The sequence below is a fragment of the Podarcis liolepis genome (assembly GCF_965112155.1).
Source record: "Podarcis liolepis genome assembly, chromosome: 11".
NCBI lineage: Eukaryota > Metazoa > Chordata > Lepidosauria > Squamata > Lacertidae > Podarcis > Podarcis liolepis.
The window spans coordinates 45,294,557-45,310,655 of NC_139565.1; the positions used below are offsets into that span (position 1 = coordinate 45,294,557).

At 43.4% G+C, this 16,099-nt stretch overlaps 1 protein-coding gene across 1 annotated transcript in view; it reads left to right on the forward strand.

Moving 5' to 3' along the window:
- Positions 1–16,099, forward strand: part of HCN1 (hyperpolarization activated cyclic nucleotide gated potassium channel 1) — a 182,826-nt gene that overhangs the window by 147,824 nt on the left and 18,903 nt on the right. Inside the window, exon 6 of the mRNA XM_083465833.1 lies at positions 5,429–5,669. Coding sequence (XP_083321959.1) covers positions 5,429–5,669 — 241 coding nt within the window. The remainder of the gene's footprint in view (positions 1–5,428; positions 5,670–16,099) is intronic.

The window sequence follows — 16,099 nt, forward strand, 5'->3', positions numbered from 1 at the left end:
GGCTGTATAAGACATGCAGACCCATGAGAGTCCCATGGACTGCAAGAAGATCAAACCTATCCATTCTTAAGGAAATCAGCCCTGAGTGCTCACTGGAAGGACAGATCCTGAGACTCCAATACTTTGGCCACCTCATGAGAAGAGAAGACTCCCTGGAAAAGACCCTGATGTTGGGAAACGACAGAGGATGAGATGGTTGGACAGTGTTCTCGAAGCTACTAACATGAGTTTGACCAAACTGCGGGAGGCAGTGGAAGACAGGAGTGCCTGGCATGCTCTGGTCCATTGGGTCACGAAGAGTCGGACACGACTACATGACTAAACAACTAAACAACAACAACAAAGACAAAACAAGTATATTAAAGTAGACTCCATAGCAAATAGGCACCCAGATCATGGGAAATAACTCACTCAATAACTGAGCAGAGTCGTTCTGCACCAGCTGCAGCCTCCAAACCATCTTCAAGGGAAATGGGTTGAGGGCTGGATGCACCTTGGGTCTGAGATCCAGCAGAGTTCTGTTTTCTAAGCAGTACTTCAATTCTCTGCATGTCCAAGTAATAGGAAAGTAACACTTTGATCAAAATCCAGTCTGCCTTATCAACAGTTAGATGTGACTATGGAAGTTTAAATTGGTCAATTTGGGTTTCTCAATTTTCTATCCTTCAGTTCTCCACATTTCCAAGTCAGCTGTGATTTTTTTAAAAGTCCTCATGAGAATTCATCAGAATTTTAGTGTAGTGTAGCTTTATCTTGTAAATTTTGCCAAATTTTGCCAAAACGGCACCTTTTTTTTTTTTGCAGAGCAGTTCCCCCCAAAATAATGCATTTATGTATTTAATTTTCAATAATATATGCGTGTTTATGAGCGCTTTACCCCAATGTACGCATTTATGTAATTACTTGGCTAGAGAATTACACGGCAGAATTCAGATAAGAATGGATTTCAAAAGATGGCTGTATTTCATTCCCGCTTTGTTTTGGAAAGTGCAAATCAAATGTGAACTGAATCAAATTTCTCCCCATCCTTAAGAAGTGACACACTAGAAGTTGGATGGTATTATTTCTGCATCACCATGACAAAGCCTTAATACATAGCATTGTAGGGCAGACCTATTCTGGACACCTTACACTGGATACTTCAGCATCTCCCATTGCATGCCATTGCATGCTCCATTGTAGCTCTGCGGATCAGATCAGATCAGCCCCAGAAAATTATAGCCCGGTTGCTTTTTCAAGGTAGGAGACAGCTGCAGTTCTACAATGCAAGTTGTGACAGAGCTATAGCAGCACAGCAAACCCAACTTGTGAGAAAGAGGTTAATACCCTTTCTGAGCCATTATTTAAAGTTCAGAGCCGGCCTATTTTTAGATTGTAGTGTGAGAAGACGTTGGCTGAAAATAGATACAGATCACGTCTCCTTGTAGAATATAGAACATTGGGACACTTCATTTTCAGAGAACATAATTGGTATTTGGGATATAACCTCCCTGCTTTCAACCTTTCGTGCACTGTAAAAAGAGATTTGTTATAAAAACCTCTCATCTTATGTGAGTATTCCTAAGAACACAGAGCAAAGCAAAGGGTGGGGCAGGGGGTGGATTTAGTTAAGATTCGGTTTTGCTAGCCCATTTTGGGTGTGGCTAAGGTCAAGCTGTCCCCAAGTTTCCTTTGTCTTGGTATTGTTTTGGCAGAACATACGTTTAGCTTTCAAGCAGTAGAATATATTATCCATTTCAAAAGTAGAGAACTGAAAAATGCACAAGCCCCCACCGTTGTCTTCTCCAGTGCCCTGTGGTACTCCCATCATGCCCAGAAGTTCTTTCTTAATGGTGATTTCACTTATTTATGTATCATATGCTAGCTGTACCCAGCAAGAGCAACTCTCCCAGTTGCTCATATATTTTATTCATTGATGGACAAGACGATTTCTAGGTTGTCCCTCATTACACGATCCCAGGGCAGATTGTGCGGCAATAAAAGAGCAACAGCAACAAAGATAACAATATGAAACCGGATTCAGCACAGCTTTATAAAAGCAAACAAACAAGCAGCATCATTAAAAATACCCAGGAAGCACAACCTGGGCTTCTCATCTGCAGCAGCAACATAATTCCTAATAACTTTTTTTACACAGTTCAACTTTACACAGCTGGTTAGTTTCTACCTGGACTCTTCCCCCTCCCCATCCTCCTTCAAGGCAAGAAAGAGGCACTATCAGCATCACAGAGTTGGAAGTGTTCACAGACACATCCCAACCAGACAAAAAGGAGGTGTGTGAATCAGGGCTAGTGACGGATGTGGCTTGGGAGAAGGGAGAGGCAAGAGAGAAAGTAGGGCATCAGGAGAACACTGAGGGCCAGAGAGAGAAGCTTGGAGGGCCACCTTTGCCCCCTGGGCCTGATGTTCCCCACATCTACTATAAGGGAAGGGTTTCCAAAGTCAGGGTGACACTATGCACATGAGGAAGGGTGACCCAAAAGCTTTTAGAGAAGTCAGCGTGTGTCATCTGACTTATTCGGGCCTGCTTTCTTGCTGGCCTCCTTGCCATTCCTTCCTTTGGCCAGAACTGGACAGTCCTGCCAGATTTTCAGATTATCAGAATTTCAGATTTTCAGAATTTCCAGATTTCCAGGTCAAGACCCCCTGTGTGTTGATATTGCTCTAGTGCACACATTTTAACAATTTGATTAGTGGAGGAAATAATACCAGAATGGACTTCCACTGTGCACAAAGGAGCTCAGGGTGGCAGCTTCAATCATTTTGTTTAACTCTATTTGAATGCAGTGTTTATCTGTCTAGCTCCAAAGTATTAAGTGCACTGTGCCTTGACACTTACAACATTTTTTGCATTGCCCCCCTTGGGCAGTAAGTTCGCACGGTTTGCCATCATTCCACCTTGGCTGACACCAGGAGACCTGATGTCCCCCTTCCACAGCCAGGTGGTGGCACTTTGTCATCCTGGCCGATATGTAGCATCTGAGTCACTGGCTTGAAGAGATTAGACCTCGTGTCCGGCTCTCGAAGACTGCTCAAGCACTATAAAAATCAACTTTGGTAGAATCGCAGAAGTGGTGATTAACATGCAGGCGTGTTTCAGAATAATTCAAACCGCTTCTTGGCGAAGGCAGAGGAGTCTTATTTCTTGCAGAAATGATCTTCGGCTCATAATTAATTTATAAGTTAGGTGAGATAAACGTAATTGAAATGCTCTTCACCACAAAAGACATGTCAGGCTGTAATAGGCCCGTAAATTAGCCAGCCTTGGCTTTGAGTCATTTGAATGTTCTTTTTAAGATTCCCTAGCCACATGAGTTACTTAAGGAGATGGAGCCAGGCCACATTGCCTCTTAGGCAAACTTCCAGGGCCACAAACCAGTGGTGGTGGTGGGGAAACAAAGGCCAAAGTGGGCAGGCTTCCTCAAACTCAGCCCTCCAGATGTTTTTTGGCCTACAACTCCCATGATCCCTAGCTAGCAAGACCAGTGGTCAGGGATGATGGGAATTGTAGTCTCAAAACATCTGGAGGGCCGAGTTTGAGAGAACGTGGGTTAGAGTGTGGTGCTGAAAATGCCAATCTTGCAGGTTTGACCCCTGTATGGGACAGTTGCATAGTCCCACATTTGCAGGGGGTTGGATTAGATGCTTGCCAGGGTCCCTTCCAACTCTACAATTATATGATTGTATGACTCTTACCTTTGTACGGTAGGCTACATTCCATTCATACAGAAGGCAGAGGCTTCTACCGTCCACGTATACACACCTCTCCACCCACCACCAAAGCAAACAAGAGACATTCATAAGGCTGAAGGACACAGGCAAAATCTCCTGAAGTACAGGAGCAGGGCTGGTGAGGGCTGTGGTCTTGGGAGAGTTCTGAGGACAGAAGAACATAAGAAGAAACTGTTGGATCAGGTCAAAGGCCCCTCTAGCCCAGCGTTCTGTTCTCACAGTGGTCAGCTAGATGCTATGGGAAACATGCAAGTAGGATTTGCGCACAAGAACACTCTCCCCTCCTGTGGTTTCCAGCAAATGGCATTCAGTAGCATTGCTGCCTCTCACTGTGGAGGCAGGACATAGTCATCATGGCTAGTAGCCATCAATTCAATCTGATTTGTTAGCAGCAGCAATAGTTTGCATGGGGATTTTTAATAATTCATGGATTCCATATTTTTGGGTGTATTTCTCTATCACTTTCCTACCTGCAAAAAAAGTCTGTTTCCTTTTTCCTTTTAATGTGGATTTGTTGTCCTGGGGCAGCAGACTGCATTAATCCACTTCAATTCCACAAACTTTGATTTCTGGGTATGTGCTTGAATCACTCCCACAAAAAAACTGGCAGTCTGGAAGTGCCCCAAAATGGAATGAAGGAATGAAGATTCCCAACCTGAAACTATTAGAAATCCACACATTCAGCAGTTCCTCTGGTTTCTGTGCTGTCACCAGAAATTCCGTGTACCCTTTATAGCATGTCCTTTTATTTTAAAAATGAAATCTGGGAGTCTCAGGAAACTGGCATCCACTGCCACATCCTGTGGTTTGCAGAATCATGACGAACACATTATCCTTGACCTTCCTTATCCAAGCAGCAGGGTTGTGAAAGAAGCATTATTTGGAACAATTTGTTTTGTCTTCATTTTCCATTGTAGATGTCCTCAGGATGAGTGGCATGCCTCGTCCCTTGTTGGCAACTCCATGTCCTCAACTCCATGCATTTTGGGCTTAGAATGACTTGATTCCTGTTCTGATTTTCCCTTTCATACCACTATGCCTTTTTAGCTCTGTTCTGTAGGCAAAAGGACTAAATTGACTGAAGTCCCACTGCTCCCACTTAACCAGCTTGTGGGATGCAGCCATCATCATAATTTAATCACTCCCCAGACTGCTTCTATCTTCTATCCACACAGTGGTAATTGCTAAGGTAATATTTGCTGCTTGTTTGATGCAGTTTTTTAAAAGAGAGTGAGAGTTTGCAGAGGTGACAAAATCCTGTTGGTCCTCCTGCCTTTTTTCTGGACAACTTGCTTGTTTGGATTGGCAATTGTTTTTTTGAAAAGATTTTCATTGGTAAAGTTGCTGCATTGAAATAAGTGCGCCTGCACATACACAGTCCAGGAAGTACTTTTGGGCAAATCTGAATCAACAAGGCATGCACAAAAGCACATATTTGCTCCTAACACAGCTGCCACTCGCTTCTGTTGGGTGTACACAGAAGACACTCCTAATGAATCGTTGTGTTTTTAACTTCAACTTCTTCCTTGCCAGTCAAGTAGCTGTGTGTATATAGTTTTGTGGTGCTAGATGTCTGAACTAGATTGCCTCTCGATCTTGCCACATGATTCTGTGTCTTTCTCACTTTTCCATTTAATTTCCTTCCATCTGAACATTCCTTTGTGATGACCCCAATTATTTTTCCTCCCATTTTTAGGAGATTGTCAACTTTAACTGCCGGAAGCTTGTCGCCACAATGCCTCTCTTTGCAAATGCTGACCCAAATTTTGTAACGGCTATGCTTAGCAAGCTGCGGTTTGAGGTGTTCCAGCCTGGAGATTACATCATCCGAGAAGGGGCTGTGGGGAAAAAGATGTATTTCATTCAACATGGGGTTGCCGGTGTTATCACTAAATCCAGTAAAGAGATGAAGTTGACAGATGGCTCTTACTTTGGAGGTGAGTACAAAGGAAATGCATGCCTTGAGGTTTATATATAGAGGGAGTGAATGCAGATTAAACCCTTTGGATTCAGGAAGGTTATGAAGACAACATAGCACATCTGTTGGGTATATTTTCTCTTCCTTCCTTGAGGATTGTGGCAACAGGATACAGTAACTGATCTGAAAGCTTTCTACTGCACTCATTGCTAAATTGCCAAGAAGGATGGCCTGTGCCTTGATTTGCTAGTTCACTCACACTTCCACAGCATTTTGATTGCTCATTGGTTAATGGTTCACAGAAAAATGTTTAAGTTAATGCTGTATAAAAACATTGTGTTTTGGGGGGACAGTGGTTGATACGAAATGGCTGGTTGTGGTCTTCAAAAGTCATTGCTTGATGCTGCCGTCACTGACAAATGCATGCGTGAACTCACTATGATGCTCTTTATATGCAGTCACAGAGCACATGGATGTCTATTTGGCACAAAAAGAAACATGGCAGGACCTGCACTGGGTTATTTCCAACTGTATTTTATGTACCACTGGAACATGCACAATGGCACTTCTTCTCATTCCCCAGGAAGCTCTCCATGTCCTCTGATCTGCTCTATAATGTTGGGGGGGGGACTCTCTGGAGCAGATTTGGGAGCTGAAGGGGCTTAAGAGGGAAGAGAAGAAAGGGAAGCTCCATTGCACAAGTACAGTGGTGCCTCGCAAGACGAAATTAATCGGTTCCGCGAGTCTCTTCGTCTTGCGGTTTTTTCGTCTTGCGAAGCACGGCTATTAGCGGCTTAGCGGCTTAGTGGCTATTAGCGGCTTAGCGGCTATTAACGGCTTAGCGGCTATTAGCGGCTTAGCGGCTTTAAGAAAAAGGAAACAAACTCGCAAGAACTCGCAAGACGTTTTGTCTTGCGAAGCAAGCCCATAGGGAAATTCGTCTTGCGGAATGACTCAAAAAACGGAAAACTGTTTTGTCTTGCGCGTTTTTTGTCTTGCGAGGCATGTGATGTTCAGTACAACCAATTGGCTTCTTCATGATTGTTTGTATGCAGTGACCATACTTACCAGTAATGTTGCATATGCTGGTGCGTGGCAGCAAGGATAGTGGATCTGGAAGCTCCCCAGAGCAGTAGGGAAAGATGTCTTACAGGTATTGCTGTTCTTTAGATAGTACTTTTGGTGGTCTCCTACGTCAACATGGTAATAACTTCTTGAGGCGGGGAGAGAGAGCAATCTTGCAACAACTTCTCTTTCAGTTTGATTATACTTAGGCTTAATGACAAATAAATGTTTTCCGTGCCTTAGGAGAGACTAGGTGTGCAAAGATTCAATTAGCATAATATTATTTTGCATGGAAATAGCTTTAATCTTTGAATGCTTTCATTTTTATTAAACCTCAGAGATAGGCTTGCCATTTCCTGTCAAGTCTCCTATCCATTTGTGTTTATGAGTTTCAATAGCTTCTAACTAAGAGAATGGAGCAATATAACTTATCTAGCACACGCACGCATCAAACCGCCCAATTTTGATAATGAATCTGATAAGTGTACAGTGGTACCTCGAGTTACAAATGCCTCAGGTTACAGATTCTTGAGGTTACAAACTCCGCTAATCCGAAGTAGTACCTCTGCTTGAGAACTTTGCCCCAGGATGAGAACGGAAATTGTGTGCCGGCGGCGCAGCAGCAGCAAGAGGCCCCATTAGCAAAAGCACGCCTCTAGTTAAGAACAGAACAAATTAAGTTGATAACTAGAGGTACCACTGTATGTTTCATTTTTAACTCACACAATATTAGCCTTCCTTAGAGCATAATCTCCTACATGGTGCCCATTCTAGTTTTGACCCCATCGTCTTCCCTGCTGAATTCTACAAGGGCAACACTGAGGCTGTGGGAGGAAGAAACTGATAGGCAGTCAAGGAGCTGTCAGGCGAATACAAATCATTAATAGAGCAGGAAAGAACTTGAGACATGGAATGCAATTAGCTTTTATTCGCAGAAAGTAAACAACACAGCAGAGTCCCTGTGGCTCATCTCACCTAGCTTGAAGACGTTGCTGGAACTGACCACTGACTCAGCCTCCCCCCTCTAGCCTCTCACTCCTGATCCCTCCCAAGCAGCCGTAGACTGCGGCGAGGGGGTGGACTTCTCTGCACCTGTCCTGCTTGGCCCGTTGCTCAGCAATGTCCTGGACTCTCCTCGAGCGGAGGGGGAGGAGAGCCAGCAGGACTGGGACTGTCCAGCTCCTGAGCAGCAGGGGCAACCTCTGACCCCTCCCTGTCTGAGTCGGCACTCACACTGAGACTCTCTGCCTCGAACCCTGCCCTGAAAGGGCCTCCTTCTTCTGACGCCCCCTCCCTCCCTGATCACTCAGCCCTCCTGCATCTAGCATCTCCCAGCTTGTCCCTTCTGCGAACTGGTCCCCTGTGTCCTACCATCACTGTCCTGGGTCTAGGTCGTCTTCTTCTGTTTCATCCCTGGGGGGCTCTTGGGCCAGCAGTGCCCACTACCATTCCTCATGCAGCCAGTCCCTGACAGCCACCCTCTGAGCTGCTTGTAAGGAAGAAGGTAGATAGGTGAGGCCAGCTGAGTTTAGTGGGACAGCACCCCATTTGCTCTAGTAGACCAGCTTCTCCCGCTTGGGATTCTGAGTGTCTTCACCACTAGAGATGTCAAATTAGCATAGTGCAGGTAGTACAATAAGCACAGCTTATCTTAGTCACCATAGTGACTGTTTAGGAATGGATCAATCTGTTGTTACCTTGTATGCATTTGGACTCTGCCTTGTTTTTTTAGCCCATTTACAAATTTCACTGTGCCTCCTTCTCTCTCTCTGTCAATTTGTGTATGTGTTTATTTGTACAGCGCCATCTATGAAGATGGCACTTTGCAAAGAATAGCTTTGACAGGTCGCTACCCTGAGGGGATTACAATCTAAAAATAGACACAAAGGAAACCTGAGGGAAAGGAGAGGGCCATAGAGGCCGGAATAAACAAAGGGAGGATATGTCATTATTTCAGTTACATATACTTCAGTTAGTTATACCTAAAGTAGTGAAATATATATGTATATTTGGGCCGGGGGGCAGGCAGGGTGTGTGCATCTTCCTTTGACAGCTTTGTATCTGATGGAAGTGCATTCTAGTGCATGGACTGCAATATATGCTGCAATATATTTGTTTGCTTTGTCTTTTTTTTTAATGGGTTGTGTTTTGTTTTTGCGATAAAGAGCCATTTTCCATTTACTTCCTGCTAGTTGAAATGCCCAACACATGAATACGAGCCTATCCCTCTGCATTTAATAACTGAAAGACACGTAACTATAGCAATGTTGATTTGGAATTCAGCGGAACAGCAGTCTTGCCAGCAGGTCAGCAACAGGCCCTGGTTTCCCCCCCACCCACAAGTATAGAGTGCTTTCGGATAAATACTGCAATTGTTTCATTTTGTTCCCCGCTGTGTGTCATTTGCTGCTGAATCCCCTCATTGCTTCTTCAGCCCACACTAGATGTGACATGCAGTCTCATGTATCCTTCACCTGACTATTTTTTTATTTAAAAAAACCCCAAAGCAGCCTTGGGGAGGGTTGTTGCTAATCCTTTCCCCATAGCTATTTTTCTGTTAAAAATCACCCCACTTCCTCCCTCCATCTCTAGCTTCTCCCCATGTAGGGGGAAGCAGATGAAGAAAGCGACTCTTATAAGAGAAAACCCAACAAAGCAGGTTTTATATGTTATACAGTCTGCATACATGACTACAGTCTTCATGCAGTGTAGGTCAGTCTTTTCCCATATCCTGGACCCAAACTGTTTGGGGCTTTGAACATAGGAAGGGACATAGGAAACTTCCTCATTCCAAGCCAGATTATTTGCTTACTTGTTTGTTTTTGTTTTATAACTTCTTCACTGATACTTATTTGTAGCTATACAAAAATACGAACCCATTACAAAATATCTTTTTTTAATATAATAGACTAAGATAACCAGATACTTAGTTGGAAAAAGAACAAAGTCAGAAAGAAGAAAAGGCAAGGAAAAGAGAAACCCACTCTCTCTCACACACACACACACCAAAAAAAAAAGAAAGAAAGAGAGAGAGAGAAGGGGAGAGAAAAGAGAAAGAAGGGGGGGAGGGGGAAAAAAAACAAAAAAAATGAGCAAAAGGGTCATTTGTTGATCTAGCTTAATATTGCCCACACGGACTGGCAGCAGCTCTCCAGAGTTTCTGGCAGGGGACATTTCCAGCTGTAGTTGGAGATGCTGGGGATTGCACCAGGGAGCTTCCACATACAGAGCAGGTTTTCTGCCGCTGCGCTACAGCCCTTCTCCATTATCGGCATGATAACTAGCACCTGGGACTGGGCTTGTAAGCAGGTGGAAAGCCAGTGCAATTGTTAAAGTACTGGTGCCATGAAGTCCGAATATGGGGCTGTTGCATTCAGTACCAAGTAAAACCTCTAGGCACGTTCAAGAGCAGCCCCATGTAATGTGTGTTGGATAAACTAATCTCAAAATGACAAGATCATCCTTATCTACTTGAGGGCAAAACTGGGCCAAAGAGCCTTACCAGAGAACACACCTGTTCCTTCAGGAGAAGTACAATATTTTGAGCATCCCCACCAAGCTGGGCCTTCCTTTTTACCACCAGTATTTCCATCTTACATAAAACGCTTGTTGGATGTTTAGGATTGCAGGTTTTTTAATCTGAATACATCTGCATGCTATCTGCATGCACCTTTCCAATCTAGCTAAGATGTCTGGTTTCTGTGTACAAGATTCCATTGCAGGATCAAGGCCCAGCGTATTGTAAAAGTCCACAGTGTTTGCTTATCCATACAGAAATACATAGCTAAATGATAAAGGAAGAATGAGCTATGTCTTTTAATCCATGAATGTAGCCTGCCCCCAGCCACAATGACTCAAGTCCCAATAGACATCTCCTCTTCTCTAATCTTGGACCATGCTATAAAAGGAACAAACCTCTTGTGCTGCACACTTTCATCATTATTCTTAAGGGATCATGCAGTTGGTCCAGCCTTTCCTATATGTGACTTGCTAGTTGACGGTAACCCTTCTCCTATCCAGACTTGCTAATTTATGATCATCCGATCTTTTTCAAAGTTCAATGTATGTCTGTACAAAGACTACCTAATTGCAGCTGGTTACACTAGACAGGGTGGTATGTATTGAGTTTCCCGACAACAACAGCTAATTTCTGGTTAGCTTAAAATGGGTGCTAATCTATCACAATGTTTACTAAGTTACATCCTGTTGCAGGAAGCAATCTGTTGGCAAAACTACTGGGTGAAATTTCAGACTTGGCTGTCAGTTAGGCAAGACACTAATGTCTTTCTTGAATCCCATGATTCAGAACTGCATCAAATCCTTCACTTTGGATTTTTAATTTTTTTTAAAGAAACAAGCCTGGTCGGTGCAGGAAAATAGAAAACCGAATCAGAACACATTAAGCCCTTGATGCCATTGAGGTCACTGGGAATCTTGCTTCCCCTGTAAAATGCCTTCCTCCCTCCAAACAGATGTGAACAGTGCTGTCAAAATGATATTTTCCATTGTACCTGGAACTTCTCACAGTCTTCACTGCATGCAGTACACTAGAGCAGGGGTGGCGAACCTCTGCTCAGAGGTCAAATGTGGTCTTCCATTCCTCTCACCAGCCCTTGGTACATTCCCACATGGCACTCCAGGCCTGACCTGTACCGTCAAGGATTCCCTCCCGCCATGAACTGTGATAATACCTTTCTCGGTTTGAGAGATGAAGGTATGTGGAAACCTCTGGTCTTTGCATGGCTAGAATGCAGCCTGCTGTACAAAGCTAAGAGTCACACTCATAGCTCTGCCTGCCTTGGCCTCTGGCCTCACTCTCCACTTGCACGCAGCCTCCAGAAAGTTGCCTGCGAGGAAATGCAACAATCTCAGGCTGAAAAAGTTCTCTATCCCAGTGTTAGAGGCAGAGAGCAGGAGACAGAATCACCATCTAAGTAGCAAGAAAGACACATGGGTGGGAGAGGGAGTTTGGAGGTGTGTGTGTTGATAGCAGTGGTGGCTGACTTTGGGGTCTAAAATTTCACCAGCGCCCTGTGCAGTGCCAAAATTCAGTGCACCCTCACCTCTTGTGCTCCATTCTAAATAACAATCGCAGCATCTCCAAGGCTCTGTGCCCTCCCCTAAATCCATCTCTGATAGCAGAGGGGCAGGAGTTCTCAATTTCTATTAAAATCTGAGTCAGAGCAGAACTTTTAGAGCCTCAATTCTCACCTCATATTCTAAGCCGAAAACATTCTTATTTACACAACAAGAAAAACGAAACTGTGCAACACCTGTAATCTCAGAAGTCTTCCTGAACACAGACCACTATTCATTATCTGATTACCTTATTTGCAACCCAACTATTGTTAATTGTCTTTAGGATGTTATCCTCTGTGATATTTTAAAGGATCCTTACACAAAAGTTTGAGGAACGTTTTGTTTTGTTTTTGTTTTTACAGTGCAGTTGAGGTAGACACATTAAGTAGATAAGAATTACGTTTGGATAAACAATGGAGTTAAGAAGTAAAAGAGCAGGAATGCAATGTTTGAAGGATCCTTTGCACCAGCGATACCTTCCATCTTAATAGACATCATAATGACTTTCCATTAAATATTTCCCTTTACATCACATCTTGATGCATGGATGGCTCACTGAGAAGGCTGTGTGATTAATTTTAAACAACGATGCATGTAAATTGCTTCCCTTTCTTTCCAGCTAATTTAAATGGTGTGCTGTTTTAGAGTTCATTCAGTATGAGCTTTCAGTTTCTGCTGCATCCCCTCACCCCAGTCCACACACACTGCTCTGGATAACGCAAGTATTTCAGAAGAACTTGTTCCTGGTCAGTTCCTAACCTTCTACTTTCTATGGGTGGGCAAATGGATACTTTGGGTCATTAAACCTACATCTGTAATTAATAAAGTTTAGCTGCTGCTGCTTGTTCAATTTCTAATGACAGTTACATGTGAGGGGGGTGTACTTAAATTAACACCAGAGCAGTGAGTTGGTTTGGTGGTGGTGGTGGTGGTGGTGTTTTTAAAAAAGAGCCAAAATGCTATAGTTTCAAGTACATTTTTGTACGTACACATCAGGGGCAAGAATGCTCACACAAGCTGTGTGCACCTATCACATCAGATTTCAGCTTGACCAACAGTGCAATCCTATACAAGCAGCGGTCAGTCCTACGCAGGTCTGAAAAAGAAAAAAAGTAGTAAATCTATTTTGCAGGATTTAGGAATTTGGGGAGAAGAGGGGACAAAGATTGACAAAGCTAAACTAGTGTAAAATCCAACTGTTTGTGTAGATTGCTGGAATTGTATACTGTAATTTTGGAACATTTTCCATACATAAAGGCAATGGAGGCTGGTGCATCTGCATGAATGGGCACTGTCCCACCAGCCTCAACCTGCCATCACCTGTCTACCTTCCTCCTTAAAACCAGTCAATGGGATGGCACTGACTGCCAGCTTCTTCCTTCTCCATCTCAGTGTTGCCCTTGTAGGATTTAGCACGGAGGAGGATGGGGACAAAACTTGAATAGCAAATGGATAATAGTTGAATTTTGGATTTTTAATGTATTTCTAAAATAAGCCTGGACACTGCAAGCTCCAAACTGTTTAAGCCAACCTACAGGCAACATAATTCCCTCTCCCTTCAAAGGAATGGTTTATGAATTATTACAGTTTTGCTTCCATAACTGTATTGCCTGGGTGTGGGTTGCTGACTAGGCAAAAGAGCCAAGTTTAAGCATTTTGCTGTTGCTTGCAGTATATCAGGGCACCAGCACTCCTCTTTTTGTATTATCTCTAATGTTCTTATTGTGTTTGCATGATTTCTGACAGTAATGTAGCCATATCAGAACAGGATATTGCCTTTCAGTCTGTTTAGGTTGCTAAAGACATTGACCTATCTGCTTATGAAGTTCCTCCCTGCTTTAGAGGAGCAGCTATCTCTGTTTTCTAGATCAGTACTGTAAAATTATGAACTGGGAAGCAGTGTTACATTGCATTATGTACGAGAAAATCCCTTTTAATTAGACTCTGTGTACTCTGAAGTCACCACATCATAACGCATAAGATTAGTGAAAACAAATTCAGCATTGCCTTGTTCTTTGTAATGCAATCTGCCATTCTGTGCTTCCTTTGCACAGTTATGTATTTTTACACTTTGCCATACTGCAAAAATGGATATGACGAAAGCTGTGACCCACCGTGTTAACTCTAAGCACATTATATTTTGGCTGTGTGTTTCATATCGTTTGAAATGTTGACCATTTTAAACCACTGCTCGGTTATATGAAACACATTGGATGCCTTTGCTGCCCTTTCATGACTCCCCAAATCTGCTGCCTTAGGTGGCCAGCTCACTCTGCCTAATGGTAGGGTTGGCCCTGGTGGCTCACCTCCATGAGGATAAAACAAGGAAACCTTATGTGCTACCAGGGGCAATACAAACAATATAAAGCTGTTGCACTTAAGTCCTGTTTGCGGGGTTCGCATGGGCATCTGCTTGGCCACTGTGATAACAGGAAGCTGGGCTAGATGGGCTTTTGGCCTGATTCGGCAGAACTGTTTTAGATAGTTAGATAGATAGATAGATAGGTAGATAGATAGATATAGATATAGATATAGATATAGATATAGATATAGATATAGATATAGATATAGATATAGATATAGATATAGATATAGATATAGATATAGATATAGATATAGATATAGATATAGATATAGATAGATATAGATATAGATATAGATATAGATATAGATATAGATACACACACACACACACACACACACACACACACACACACTGTATTTTCTGGTGTACAAGACTACTTTTTACCCAGGAAAATCTTCTCAAAAGTTGGGGGTCGTCTTATATGCCGGCTACAGCAGCAGCTCCTGCAGCAACTCCCCATCAAAGGACAAAACGACAGCAAATTAAATCAGAGGGCACCAAGCTCTCTAGATGAAGCAGAAATACACTTGAAAATTGGCCCCAGAAGCCCCTCCCCCAATCACCAGCAACAGAATGACCCTAACTGCTCCCGGTAGTAGACCACGTGGTCCAAAATGGCAGCCTTGCGTTGCCCCAGCAACTAGACATGTGGCCGCTGCCTCAGCCCAAGCAGCCCCCTCAGTAAAACAAAAGGAAAGGCTCACAACAAAGGCAGGGAACCAACAACAGCATTAAGTGCACCCCTGGCCACTGGGAAGTGGAGCAGATTTCCGAGCCGGACTGGCGACTGTTGTTGTTGTTTTTTATTTGGTGTGCATTGGAAGAGGGGTAGTCTTATACGGCGAGTATACCCCAAACTCTATATTTTAACTGGAAAAGTTGGGGGTCATCTTATATGCCCAGTCGTCTTATGCCAGAAAATACGGCATATTATTGTGGGAAACAGAATTCTGGACTAGACAGAGCATTGGTCTGCTCCATTTGGGCTCTTGCTCTCCCTTTCTGATGTTGATGGGTACAAATCTTAAGATTTATGAGCAAGCAGAGCTGAGAACTGGTGACAGATGCTGGAGTCCAAAGCTGCATTTCTCTGTAAGGGAGAAGGATGTGCGTATTAGAAAAGTGATTGACTGAATCCTCCAGCCATTTACTTAGTGTGAGCGGAGATCCGTTTGCTTGGAATTCTCGAGGAGTCTTTAATCCATAATGAAATGGAGGGTCGTAAGAATTATCAATAAATGATTTCAACATCAGTAGAATTTAATAATTTCTTAGATTCCCTCCTCCCACCACAAAGAACTTATAGCTTGACCAATGAACCCCACAGCCAATGGGAAGCAAGACTGGGCTGTTTGATAGATAGACCTGGCTGAGTCCTCTTCTTCCTTTGCCTGCTGAAAACCACCATATGGCCTAGATAAACAGCTTGCCCGTTTAGACAGCAACATAATATGCCTGGTACATGATGAAACACCCGCTCCCTGCTGAGAAATTAAAGCTGAAGTCAGCTTTCCTCAGCTGGAAGGATATAATTCATTACAGCCTATAATTTGAATTCTGCACCAGATGACAGAAAAGGCCTGGGTTCACTTGGAGGAGGCAGGACAATAAATACATACCTTCCCGCAGAAAAATGTATAGCAGTCTGGCCAATCCATATAGAAGCATAGAGTTGGAAGGGAACCCAAGGGTCATCTAATTCAACCCCCTGGAATGCAGCAATCTGGGATAAAATACAACAACTCCCTATGTTTCATTTATATCCTGCCTTTATTCTAATGAGAACAGAGCAGTCTATGTGGTCTTTACCCTACTTTGATCTTACAGCAACCCTGTTAGATAGGTAACTCCATGAGTTTAATGTCTGAGGGGGATTGGAACCTGGATCTTTCCAGTCCTAGTCCAGCCACCACACCACAGCAGCTCTGTAACACCCAAGA